General features: G+C 37.8%; 1 protein-coding gene across 17 annotated transcripts in view; it reads left to right on the forward strand.

The window, feature by feature from the left end:
• SCMH1 (Scm polycomb group protein homolog 1) overlaps window positions 1-14,597 on the forward strand; it is a 148,562-nt gene that overhangs the window by 82,487 nt on the left and 51,478 nt on the right. For 14 of the 17 annotated variants that reach the window (XM_060206127.1, XM_060206121.1, XM_060206120.1 and 11 more), the window contains 2 exons: window positions 362-450; window positions 6,621-6,864. The exons of the other annotated variants lie outside the window; for them this stretch is intronic. In XM_060206127.1, the coding sequence (XP_060062110.1) occupies window positions 362-450; window positions 6,621-6,864 (333 nt within the window). The remainder of the gene's footprint in view (window positions 1-361; window positions 451-6,620; window positions 6,865-14,597) is intronic. 17 annotated transcript variants of the gene reach the window in all.

Raw genomic sequence — 14,597 nt, forward strand, 5'->3', positions numbered from 1 at the left:
GCATTTGTTAGCCATATCTCACATCTATCTTAAATTTTCAAAAATGTTATCTAGACATTGTGATATATACATTCTGTAATACTGGTCTTGGAATCAGGAAGCTTGGTTGGGGGCTCTGTTCCACCACTTACTTTGCAAGCTTACCATGGGCAAGTTACATGTGCCTCATTTTCCTCATCTAATGAGGTACTGCTTTTATTTTAACATTTAAGTTCTTTCTTAACAGTCTGTGATTCTGTATTTATCACAGCATAGGTTGTGACAGGAGTAGCTGGACTCCCAAGGGAAAACTTGATAGCACTATTCCCTTTAAAACACTTTTTTTTTTTTTTTTATCTATTGACCATTATGTTTGCTGCAGGATTTCGGCTGAATGCCTCCTCTTGGCCTATGTTCCTTTTGAAGACGCTAAATGGAGCAGAGATGGCTCCCATCAGAATTTTCCATAAGGTACGATGCCCCTCAGATATCAGCATCTCCAAACTTCTTAAGATCAAACGCTTACATTCTTTCAGTTACTGAGCCCCTACTATCTAATCTAATATATATTACCTAGGGATGCTTTCTAAGAAATAGTTTAGCAGAGGATTTTTTTTTAGTACTTTATGAAGCGGCAGTTATCTGTGGAGGAATAATATTAGACTCTAAAATTATGGATCTTAGTTTTGGGGTCCAAGCCCTGCCAATAATAAGCTATGACCTTTTGACCTCATCTATAAAGTAAGATTATGTCTAATTTAGAGAGTTAAGATGTATTATTAGTAAAATATGCAAATATACATCTAAAAGAGCTAGGGTAGCTTAAGGAATACCATATAATCCAAATTCTAAACAGAGGAAGGAAGGAGATGATTTTATTTATTTTGTGACGATAATACATTTGTAATTTATATTTACTTCTTAACTAATACCCATAGTCAGTTTTATGAAATAAGAACTTTTATTTATATTTAGTAGTTAAGGAAACAAATATTTTTGAAAGAGGAACTTGCCCAAAATCACATGGCTAGTAAGTGGTGCAACAGGATCCAAAACCTGTTATTTATTCATTCTTTTTGTCTCCAAGGATAAGGTTATCAGTCTGCTTTCAGTTAAGTTCCTCAACGAGTTTAGAGTTATAATAAAGGGGACTGAATTAGGGCTGCTATTTAAGTCTAAACTCTGAGTACACTTTGATTCTAAGAATGCAATGAGCTAGGAAGAGAAAAGAAAAACTTTTCATTCCAGTTCGAGCCCCTGACTCCCCACCTACAGGGGAGTTGCTTCACAGGCGGTGAAGCAGGTCTGCAGGTGTCTGTCTTTCTCTCCCGCTCTCTGTCTTCCCCTCCTTTCTCCATTTCTGTCTGTCCTATCTAACAACGACAACAACAACAACAATAGAAAACAAGGGCAACAAAAAGGGAAAGTAGATATAAATAAATATTAAAAATTTGTTTAAAAACTTTTCATTATGAAATATCTCAAAATGCCAAAAAGCATTATTTTAAATTCTTTATTTAGGTTACTGGAAAGTCAGGAAAATCTCTAGGAGACAAAATGAAGAGCAAACACCAGTGTTAAGTGTATGTGTGTAGTGAACCTGCAGGTGCCTTAATGGACTTTGTCCATCTTCCCAAGGATCTTTTCTTTTAACAGCCATAGTAGAGTGAAATTTGAGGCCATGCATTTAAGCAACTGGAAAATTGACCTTAAACTGTTGCATAAGAAAGTATACAGAGCCCTCAAATGTCCACATCTCAGCGAAAATATTATATTAGTAAGGTAAAGCTCTGTGTAGGAGAGGGAATGGTGTCATCTGTACTGATTACACGGTTTTTCCCATTAAAATCTAGAGCTCGGGTATAGTATCTTGGTTGCCCGGGAACTCCAAAGTCTTATGGAGCTCTGTCTGGGCACCTAGCAGAAGTAAAACCAAAACCTCTCTAGAAGGTTTGCAATCAGGTATCTTAGTAGTCCCTAAAGTCAAGTGCAGTGAATGATGAGCATTTTGCTCAGAATTAGAAAGCCTTCAAAAACTCAAACTCAATATGATGAGGCACCAGTAGATACCACAGACAGTTAACCCTATAACCCCAGAACTTTTAGATAATAGAAATATCAAATACAGGTGATAAATATTTTAAAATGATTAAAGAAGGAATTTTTAAATGAGAAAAGTAAAAAAAAAAAAAACCCACTTAAAAAGAGAAAGATGGTTTTGAAAAACAAATTGAACATCTAGAAGTGAAGCTCAACCACTGAGGTTAAATAATAAATGTGTGTGCTCTGGGAGGTGGCACAGTGGATAAAACTTTAGACTATTGGAAGTCAGGTGGTAGTGCAGCAGGTTAAATGCACATGGCTCAGAGCGCAAGGAACAGCGTAAGGATCCCGGTTCGAGCTGTCAGCTCCCCACCTGCAGGGGAGCCACTTCACAGGCAGTAAAGCAGGTCAGCAGGTATCTATCTTTCTCTCTCTCTCTCTGTCTCCCCCTCCTCTCTCTATTTCTCTTTGTCCTATCCAACAGCAATGACATCAGTAACAACAACAATAAAAAGACAACAAGGGCAACAAAAGGGAAAAATAAATATTTTTTTTAAAAAAGCATTAGACTCTTAAGCATGAGCTCCTGGATTCAATTCCCAGTAGCACATGGACCAGCATGATGTCTGGTTCTCTCTCTCCGCCTATTTTTCTCATTAATAAATAAATAAGTCTTTGAAAAAAACAGGTACATAAGCAACTTAGTCATATATAAAGAAGAATTAACTGAAAAATTTTTGTAAGAAATTTTCTCCTTAATGAAGCAGAGACATAAAGAAGGTAGAGAAATATGAGAGAAGAGGCAATAAATATATAGCTGTACATGAAATCCAGAAAGGGTGATTAGAAATGAATATGATATTTGGAAGAATAATAACAGAATTTTCTAAAATGTATTATCTTAAAGACATCTTGATATAGTTAAAGTTAATATATATATGTATGTATATATATATATGTGAATGGTCCTATATAATAGCTTCAAAAGGACTACAGTTAGTCTAAGAACACATTTATTGACAGCAAGTCAAAAGATATTACTTTAAAGTTCTGAAAAATTTCAGAATTTTATATCTCGTTATACTATTATTTCAGAATGACTTTAGGGCAGAAGTAGCCTAATGTTTATGCAAAGAGACTCTCATGCCCAAGGCTCCAAAGTACTAGGTTCAGTCCCCCGCACCACCTTAAGCCAGAGCTGATAAGTTGGTTAAAAAAAAAAAAAAAAAAACCACCAGAATTACTTTGAAATCAAGACATTTTCAAACAAGCTAGTGCAAGTAGATACTGATATACATAATGAAAGAACAATTGAGGAAAACCGGGCGGTGAGGAAAGATGGGTTAACATATGGACAAAGTTTGGCCTATAACTGAATACACTGATGATAATAGCAAGATGATTAACTGACAGTATAACTGAAGCTAAATTGTCAAATATCTCTTAATTCAGTAGTAATAAAAATATATTAAGATTTTTGTATTGATTAGGACTAAAGAGAAAGATGAGTTTTAGATTTATGTGTGCAGTTATAATCCAAAAGGATCTCTTAAAGACTATAAATAGAATCGTTGGCATTTGAATCAATCAGAGGTTAAAAGGGAAGAAAATTGTAAAGGAGAAAATAGAACCTTAAAATCAAGTTAAATATACTCTTCAGTTTAGTGAGACATAGAGTGGACTGTTTTTAAGTCTGGTGAAATGGCTGTTTACAGGAGACTACTAAAACATGACAAAAAAAATGTTGAATTAGAGAATGTAAAAGATATTTCAGGCAAACCTTTATCAAAATGAAGCCTATGTTAAGTATACATAAATTAATGTGAAAAAAATTTAAAGGGCTCAATATAGGGCATGGGAGACAGTATAATGGTCATGCAAAATGACTTTCATGCCTAAGGCTTCAAAGCCCCAAATTCACTTCTTACCATCACCACCACCACTGACCAGAACAGAGCAGTGTGGTGGTAAGGTAGGTAGACACGAAAACAAGAAATCCTGAGTTCAATCCCTGGTATCACATGTGCCAAAGTGATGCTCTGATTCTTACTCTAATTTACTACTAGTAAGTAAAAAAAAAGTCACTAATATATTTTAAGTACAGCTCAGAAATTAAAACAGTTGTGATTATACATCGTCCTAAAGATATAGCATTAAAGTGCATAAAGAAAAACTTGCTGGTATATGACGGGAAACATACAACTAGGAGATACTTTATTGTACATCTCTCAAGTTGATAAATCAAACATGAAAAATTATGCACCGGGGGGCTGGGTGGTAGCACAGCGGGTTAAACACACTTGGCACAAAGTGTGAGGACCAGCATAAGAATCCTTATTCAAGCCCCCAGCTCCCCACCTGCAGGTGGGTCGCTTCACAGGCGGTGAAGCAGTTCTGCAGGTGTCTAGCTTTCTCCCCTTCTCTGTCTTCCTGTCCTCTCTCGATTTTTCTCTGTCCTATCCAGACAGCAACAACAACAACAACAATAAAAATAAACAACAAGGGCAACAAAAGGGAAAAAATAGTCTCTAGGAGCAGTGGATTCATACTGCAGGCACTGAGCCCCAGAAATAACCCTGGAGGCAAAATAAAATAAAGTACAAAAAAAAATTATACATCAGTTGGTATAAACTAAACAGTATTAAATCAGTTGACCAGTTTTTTATGATTTTATTATTAGTAAATTGAACAGTGGTTTACAAAATTGTAAGATGTCAGTGGTCTAGTTTCATACCCATACATATGTAGATCTAGTCACCCAACACCAAAGTCTTGTGCCTCATCCCCATGCTGATAATCACCATAGTTCTCTTAAAGTCTAGGAGACAGTTTGATTAGATTTTTTTTTTAAACTTTTCTCTCTTTTTTTTTTTCCCTTTAGATATCTACGGCCCACATATGAATCAAGCCACCCAATAGTTTCAGTTGAACAATTTAAAAAAATTACTTGCATTCCTATTTAGCAGCAAAATTATTCAAAAGTTAAAAATTCAAAGATACCATTTATGACAGTGATAAATAATAAGGTGCCTAAAATACTAGTAAAAATATATTTAAGAGGAAATTTTAAAATATATGTAAAGAAGAAATGCACATTACAGAAATTTAACAAATGGAAAATACTATGACGTTCATATGGGAAGGCTCAATATTGTGCATACAAAAGTTATGTCTTGCCAAATTCATCTATAAATTCACTGAGTTTCCAAGTAGAGTTTTTCTGTATTACTGAAAAACCTGTCTGAAATTCGGATGTAAGTTCAAAGACAAAAAAATAACCAAAGCAGTATTGAAGAATGATGAAATATAGGGATTGTTTTCTATTTAATAAGACTTTTTTTTAAATAGAATCAGACAGTATGACCAAAGTAATATAATATTTCATACGGTGCATTACAGCACATAAGAGCTCTCCATACTACAAACTACCTTAGAAAACAGTTTGGCAATATCTTATAAAGTTTGACAATATCTTGTAAAGTATGGATGTAAGGGTGATTTGGCTGTGACATTTGTCACCCCATTATTGCCTGGGTTGATTAAACTGATCTGGCTGGCTAGGCCATGTCCCCATCCTCACTATACTTTTGTGAGTCCCTCCCAAAGCTGCTCAAGGAAGGTTTGAAACTGCTCAACCTTCCCGGAATAGAGACAGCTGGTTCCAGGGTATATGAGTAGCTGCACTCCCCTGCTAGAACCTCTGAACAAGCTCTCATGGTCTATTTACAGAAGAATGTAGGATAGTCAAACCTCCAGGATTAAAGACACAACCAAATGAGGTGCTACACATGGCAGCCTGCCTTTTAAAAATAAAATGAAATGAAATAAAGTAAATCAGATGTATATATCCTTTAACCCAGCAATTCTGCTATTAAATATGTATAAAAAAAAACCTCAGGTGTACAATGAAAAAAGTGTAAGATGGTCACTAAAGTCTTTCAAAATAATGTACAAACTTTTGGAACTGGAAACAAACTTAAATGTCTATTTTAAAAGAATGAATAATTCTTTATGTATACTTAGAATACTACTGGCACTTTAAATGATCTGGAACTAAATTTAGTAACATGAAAAATTTCAGAAACATAATACTGAAAAAAAGCAGTCTGGGAAAGATACAGTATACTATTACTAACATAAAATTTTGAAGTATGCAGTTGAGATATAAACATACATGAGAAGTATGACAGGGAAAGGACTCAATAGGAGATTTACTATTATATGTTTTTTTATCTTTAAAATAAAAAAGATCTGAAGCCAAAATGTTAAAATGTTAGAATTAAAAAATAATGCTAATACTTTCAATTTTATTTAAAGAAAGGGTAACTCTTCTTAAAAATCCTATTTAGCAGTCATTTTTTATTATTATTTATTTTTATTATTTTTTATTGTTGTAGTTATTATTGTTGTTGTTATTGATGTCGTCATTGTTAGATAGAACAGAGAGAAATGGAGAGAGGAGGGGAAGACAGAGAGGTGGAGAGCAAGACAGACCAAGCAGTCATTTTTTAATTACTCAAATGAAATAGCAGTCATGAAATAGCATACATAGCCTCTCTCTTTGCATCTAGGTCTGTATATTTCTGTTTCTCATCTAGGAACCACCATCGCCTTCCCACAACTTCTTCAAAATGGGAATGAAGCTAGAAGCTGTGGACAGGAAGAACCCTCATTTCATTTGTCCAGCCACTATTGGGGAGGTGCGGGGCTCAGAGGTGCTTGTCACTTTTGATGGGTGGCGAGGGGCCTTTGACTACTGGTGCCGCTTCGATTCCCGGGACATCTTTCCTGTAGGCTGGTGTTCCTTGACTGGAGATAACCTACAGCCACCTGGCACTAAAGGTAAAGGCCCATTTTTGAGCTCTTGAAATGAGGACCCAAGTTGTCAAGATTACCTAGATCTTTTATGATCAGCACATCTTCACAAATAAACCTCCATAGGCAGAGCCAGAGTACTGGCCAAGAAATTAGGTAAAAGTGAAAGTCTACCTGAGAGTAATCATAAACATTAAAGACTAAATTTTAAATAGTTAGACATGGAGTTTAGGATAAAGTAGCAAAACCTTGTTCTAAATATCCTGACTTACTCTTAGGGATCTAGCTTTTCACCTTTTTACTTTTACTGCTAAGCTGTTTCAGAGTTTGAATAGTGTCATTCTCAAATACACATCTTTCTCAGGTCTTAGGGGCTTTATATATAAACTGGAATAATAGTGTGTTATATAAATACTGGGGAGAGAGTAGTGAGTGCATGTATCTGGATTTGAACCCTGGCACTGCACGGGAAAACTAGGGGGAAGTACTACAGGTAGTGAAATTCTCTCTCTCTCTCTCTCTCTCTCTCTCTCTCTCTCTGTCTTTCTCTCTTTCTCCTGCCCACCCTCCCTCCCTCTCTCTCCCCCTACCTCTCTCTGAAATAAAAATAATGGAAAAGTCAGCCCAGGAATAGTAGAAATCATGCATGTGGGAAGCCCCAGTGCTACAAGATGATGATGATGATATACTTACTTGAGAAGCTCTATAGCAAAATGGAACATGTGTAGGCCTTAAAATAAGACTTGGTTTGCCTTCCACTTTGTCGTTTACTGTCTTTGACTTTGGGCAGTAAGTTCATTTCTCAATGCATCAGATTCTTCATCTATAAAAGAATACCTATTTCATAAAGTTATTTTGAGGAGTAAATGAGATTTTACTAATAAAATGTTTGCATAATATTAAGCAAAGAACAAGTGCTAGACAAATGTTTTTATTGCATTACTACTACTATTGTATTAGTTATAGACTATATTATTTTATTATAATTACTTCATAAAGTATATTGTTTTACTACTTAATATATGTTTTAATATACTTATTATCCTTATAATTGTTTTTATGAAAAGAACCACAACCAACGAGATATTATAAATGCTAAGATACTGGAATGGTGCTGTAGAAACTGAACAGTAAATTATATTTATTGTATTTATTATTTATGGATTGAGACAAAGAGAAGTCAAGAGATATGGGGGAGATAGAGAGGAAGAGAGAAAGAGAGACAGCTGCAGCACTGCTTCACCACTCCTGAAGTTTCCCTTCTGCAGGTGGAGAATGGGGGCATGAACCCAGGTCCCTGCACAGTGGTAATATGTGTGTTTAACTAGGTGTGCCACTGCCCAGCCCCCATAAGTTATTTCCAATGATCAATGATACAGGAAATTATCTGGGGTCTATGGCCATACAACCCTGAACATGCTCGATCTCATCTGATCTCAGAAGCTAAGGAAATTATCTGGGCTAGAATTTGAGTTTATCTTAAAAAGGTAAATAGTAAGAATCATATCCTCTTAAATATAAAAGCACTTGTATCTGCCTTCCCCTCCTCTCTCAATTTCTCTCTGTCCTATCCAAAACAATAGAAAAAAGATGGCCTCCAGGACCAGTGGATTCATAGTGCAGTTGCTGAGCCCCAATGATAACCCTGGAGGCAAAAAGTTAAAAAAAAAAAAAAAGAGAGGCATACATAGTGTGGGAGGTGGTGCAGTGGTAAAGCTTTGTACTCTTCAAGCATAAGGTCCCAAGTTTGATCCTCGGCAGCACATGTGCCAGAGTGATGTCTGGTTCTTTCTCTCTCCTATCTCTTTCATTAATAAATAAAATCTTAATAAAATAAAAGAGTAGTAATAATAATGATAACAATAAATCAAACACATGGACAACTATGGGGAAAAGACTATGCTATGGTTAATGACATGAGAGAAATGAGATGACGGTTGCTTGGATTAGGATGGCAACATTGAGTGGAGGACGGGAGTGACAGGAGTGAGGCCCAGAGTGAGTCATTCTTCTTGGCTCAGAATGTGTCACTTTCTTTTTATATATATTATATCTTTTTAATTATCTTTATTCATTTATTGGATAGAGACAGCCAGAAATTGAGAAGGAAGGGGAAGATAGGGAGAGAGACAGAGAGACACCTGCAGCCCTGCTTCACCACTTACAAAGCTTTCCCCCTGCAGGTGGGGACCGGGGGCTTGAACCCAGGTCCTTGTGCACTGTAACGTGCGCTTAACCAGTTGTACCGCCACCCTGCGCCAGAATGTGTCACTTTCTATACTTTAAAAACAAATATCAGGAGTCAGACAGTAACATAGCAGGTTAAGCGCAGTTGGCTCAAAGCACAAGGACTGACATATGGATCCCTGTTTGAGCCCCTGGCTCCCCACCTGCAGGAGAGTCGCTTCACAGGCAGTGAAGCAGGTCTGCAGATGTCCATCTTTCTCTTCCCCTCTCTGTCTTCCCCTCCTCTCTCCATTTCTCTCTGTCCTATCTAACAACAATGACAACAACAATAACTACAACAACCATTAAAAAAAAAGGGCAACAAAGGGGAAAATAATAAATAAATATAAAAAAATTTTTAAAGTGTTCCAGGAGATGCCGCAGTGGCTAAGGCACTAGACTCTCAAGCATGAAGTCCTAAGTTTGATTCCCAGCAGCACATGTACCAGAGTGATGGCTGGTTCTTTCTCTCCTCCTATCTTTCTCATCAATAAATAAATAAATTCTTTTAAAAATTTTTTTAAAACTAATATTATTGAATAAATATGAGAAATCCCTAGTCCTCCTGCTGTGGACAAAGCAAGAGAGAGGTGCTTTGGAAGTGAAAAATCAAATCATTTTTTATTTGTGACCAAAACTTGATAAACCCTAGAACTCCAGTCTATCTTCAGTTCATAGGTTGATTTTCAGTGTCTTGCCCAGAGAACTCTGTTTTTTTTATTTGTAAGTCTCCTTGAACAATCAGGCAGTTTTCAGAAATCCAGACAGAAGAATCCAGAAGTCTTTTTTCATTCCTTTCTGACCGCACACCATGTGATAAGAAACAAGAATCACTACCTAGGTGCTACTACTGGCGGACTTTGCTGACTGTTTTTCCTCTCCTAATCTTCGTGTCTCTGGTAAGCATAGATTTTTAGTAGATGATGGAGGACCAGGCTCAAAAGGTAGAAATCTTTTTCCAAATGGCATTCCCAAGCCAGGTCCTTTGCTTATTGTTATAGCACCCAGGTTGTTTCTTCCAACTGCTCTTTCCCCCACTTGAGACTCTCAGTAGGTTCTGTAATATGACTTTCAGTAATAGCAGAAGTTCCTCCTTTGCAGTGTCCTTCCTGGCTGAGAAGCAAGTGATACAACATGAAGGAAATGTGATTACTCAATTCATCTCACAAAACAAGATGTTCTGTGTGTGTTGTTGTGTCTTTGTAATCATACTATCTACTCCTTTCTGCAGGCCTTCTGGTCACCACTGTGTAAATATGTTAAGGACTTCAAAGTAATATTAGATTGTTTCTTGCTCTAAGCAAGTAGTGAAAATAATAATGTCCAGGTCTGGGAGACATAGCTCACCTGGTAGAGTGTGTACTTTGCTGCGCCCGACACCCTGGGCATCAGCATCAGTACATCATGGCAGCACCATGGATGGCACCGTGAGAGGAGCTCCATGAATGGAAGAGCAGTTCCCCCCGTCACCTAGCTTTGCTTTCCTCCGTCATGCAGTTCTGCTCTCTAAAGGGATTCCTGCAAGCCAGTTGTTTCTCCTTGTTAAGTTAGTAGTGATCTGTAGCTCCTAAATTTCAGGAACCAAATCAGTTCTAATGGGCAGCAAATACCAAGCCTACAGCTAATTCAGTTGCACTTGGTTATAAAAGACGCAGTAATAACCTCTTTTCTGTGTGTGTAACTAGCACATATTGTTTAATTTATTTTTAAATGTTACTTATTTTTGCCACCTGGTTATTGCTGAGGCTCCACTGCTCCCAACAGCAGTGACCATAATACAGCCCAAAGCAGCCACCCCCCCATCCCACCCCACTCCACCCCACCCCACCCCATCCTCCGCAGATCATACGAACAAGAGAAACCTAGAGCTCACAATAGCACCACTTACTGGCCATCAGCAACCAGCACACACACAAAAAAATGCTCAAGCAGAGAAAGAGAATTAAACAACCAACTATGCCGAGTCAGCCAGAAAGAAATGAAACAGAAGAAGTCCAAGGAATTACAGATTTAGAGAGACTCTCAGAGACAGACTACAGAGAGATCATTATGAAGACTCTACAAGAAATTAAGCAAGAATTAATAGAGCATGTTACTATGGAATTAAAACATATGAGAGAGGAACTTATAACAGAGATCACTAAGAATTTTCAAATCTTGAAAGAACTTCAGTTAACCCATGCCCAGGTAGAAGAAGGTTTAGGAAGTAGATCGACACATTCAGAAGAAATAATCTCCCATCTAGAAGGTATGGCCATCCCACTCTTTGAACTCAAAGATGAGGGAGAGGAATGGTTCAGAAAGACTGAAGCAACTCTGTGAAATTGCAGACTCCACCAAAAGATGGAATATAAGAGAGATAGGTATATCTCTATATATCTGAAGAGGAGGACAAGGCCAAAGGCCCAGAGTCCATTTACAGAGCAATTTTATCTGAGAACTTCCCTCACGTAGGAAACCATCAGAACATTCTCATTCAAGAGGCAGAACGATCAATCACCCAGATTTATAAATACAAAAAGACCAACACTATTGTAAAAGACCAACATTATTGTAAAACTATCAAAAGTCAACAATGAAAAAAAAATTTGCTGGCTGCTAGGGAAAGGAAAGAAAGAAGTTACATACAAAGGCAGAGCTATAAGACTTTCATCACGGAGTCAGGCAGTAGCACAGTGGTTAAGCACACGTGGCGCGAAGCACAAGGACCGACCGTTCGAGTCCCCGGCTCCCCACCTGTAAGGGAGTCGCTTCACAAAGCGGTGAAGCAGGTCTGCAGGTGTCTGTCTATCTTTCTCTCCCCCTCTCTGTCTTCCCCTCCTCTCTCCATTTCTCTCTCTCCTGTCTAACAACGACAATATCAACAACAATAAAACAAGGGCAACAAAAGGGAAAATAAATATTTAAAAATTAACAAAAGAAAAAGACTTTCATCAGATTTTTCTTCTCAAACTCTAGAGGCAAGGAGAGAGTGAAATGACATATTCAAAGTTCTAAAGGAGAAGGAATTCCAGCCATGAATATTGTATCCTGCAAAATTATCCTTCAAATGTGAGGAAGAAAAAGGTTTTCTCAAATATTCAAGAACTAAAAGGAACTTGCCACAATCAACCCCACCTTACAAGAACCTACTGAACCAAGTCTCACAAGAAAGGAGGAAGCAAAAGAATACACGTTCCAAACACCAAGTTGTAGATGCTACCTTAACACCAACCTGTCTCACCTGGACAGATGACCTCACCAGTGTACCCTGGAACTCCACCTCTCCAGAGCCCTGCCCCAGTAAGGAAAGATAGGAATAGGCTGGGAGTATGGATCAACATGTCAATGCTCATGTTCATCGGAGAAGCAATTACAGAAGCCAGACCTTCCACCTTCTGCACCCCATGATGATCCTGGATCCATGCACCCAGAGAGATAAAGAATAGGAAAGCTTCCAATGGAGAGGATGGGATATGGAACTCTGGTGGTGGGAAATATGTGAAATTTCACCCCTTTTATTCTATGGTTTTGTCGATATTTTCTGTTTTTTATTTTATAAATAAATTACATTTTAAAAATATAAAAGTATATTTAGAGTTATCTAAACACATTTTTTAAGTTTTGTGTTGGAAAACTGATAGCCAAATTTTAGAGTATCAAAAAAAAAAAACACTTTTCTACAAAGCCAATACTTACCCACCACTAAACATATAAACTAAACATAAAAACAACTCAACAGCTAGATTATTACTCTGCCCTATCTTTTTCTACTAAGCCATAGCAAGCAAGAAAACATACTCTACAAAGAATTCCTAGCAATCAGTATGCCTCTCTTGATCCTCTGATAAGGTATGTTCACTAGCTCTGGTCATAAAAACTGTTGACATGCTGATTGATAAGCAAAACAAATTATTTGGTACTTTTCGTGAGCATACTATCTTAGTTTTTTATTTGTTTGTTTGTTTGTTTGTTTTGCCTCCAGAACCCTGGAGGCTCAGTGCCTGCACTATGAATCCACTGCTCCTGGAGGTCATTTTTCCCATTTTGTTGCCCTTGTTGTGGTTTTTATGGTTATTGTTATTATAGCTGTTGTTGTTTGGATAGGACAGAGAGAAATTGAAAGAGGAGGGGAAGACAGAGAAGAGGAGAGAAAGATAGACACCTGCAGACTTGTTCACTACTTGGGAAGCGACCCCCCTGCAGGCGGGGAGCTGGGAGTCCTTGGGCTTTGCGCTGTGCGCCCTGTGCACTTAACCCGATGAGCTACCGCCTAGCTCCCTACTATCTTCCCTCTTATACACTATGCATAGCAAATTATATTATCCTTATTTATATTTTTTCAACCACTGGGACTTCACTACTTCAGATCAACAGTTCAGACCTAGAGAGAGGTGGGAAGGAAGCTTCCTTCAGTGCTATAGGACCCCCATGTGTTATACCAAGAGCTTGAACTTGGTCATATGCATGATATAGCAGACACCCTCCTGGGAGAACTATCTCACTAGTCCCCTCCCTTTTCTGTGATATTTTTTATTGGTTTATAGTATTTGTGCCATCACATTAAATAGAACCCTACCGTTACACACACCAGAATCCCTTATTTTAAATAGTTGTATGTAGTTCTTAGGGAAATCTTATTGAAAACCCACTGTTATTGAATTTTCTTCCCTCTAATACGTAGATGGTTTTTTTGAGAAAATATTACCGCAGTAAATGGAAATTACTGAATCTCAATAACTTGCTATAGTAAAAACAGTTCTAGCCTGGGATGTGGGGCAATGGATGAAGTGTTGGATTCTCAAGAAAGAGGTCCTGACTTAGATGCCCAGACTTGCATGTATCCATGATGTTGCTCTGGTTTGTGCACTCTCTCTCACTTGCTCTCTTGCACTTGCTCTCTCTCTCATAAACAAATGTCTTTAAAAAAGAAAGAAAACCATCTTACATATCAAGAAAATGAAGAAAACTTGACAAACTCTTAAACAGAGGAAAGGGAGGGAGAGAGAAAGAGAGAGAGTTTACTATAAAGTAACATGGGAGGTGTGGGTGGTAGCACATCTGGTTAAGTGCATTTATTACCAGGCACAAGAACTCTGGTCCAAGACTCCATCCAGTCCCCACCGGCAGGGGAAGTTTTACACTGGGTGAAGCAGATCTTCAGGTGTCTCTCCCCTCTCCCTCTCAATTTCTCTCTGCTCTAGCAAATAAAGTTAAAAATAAATAAATAGAAATGAAGATAGGGGGTCGGGCAGTAGCACAGCAGGCTAAGCTCACATGGACAAGCACAAAGACCAGTGTAAGGATCCCCATTGGAGCCCCTGGCTCCCCACCTGCAGGGGAGCCATTTCACAATCAGTGAAACAGGTCTGCAGGTGTCTTTCTCTCCCCCCTCTGTCTTCCCTTCCTCTCTTGATTTCTTTCTGTCCTATCCAACAATAACAACAACAGCCATGACAACAATAACAATAAACACAACAAGGGCAAGAAAATGGGAAAAAATGGCCTCCAGGAGCAATGGATTCATAATGCAGGCAATGAGCCCCAATGATAAC

Source organism: Erinaceus europaeus, chromosome 13, assembly GCF_950295315.1.
Source record: "Erinaceus europaeus chromosome 13, mEriEur2.1, whole genome shotgun sequence".
NCBI classification, from domain to species: domain Eukaryota; kingdom Metazoa; phylum Chordata; class Mammalia; order Eulipotyphla; family Erinaceidae; genus Erinaceus; species Erinaceus europaeus.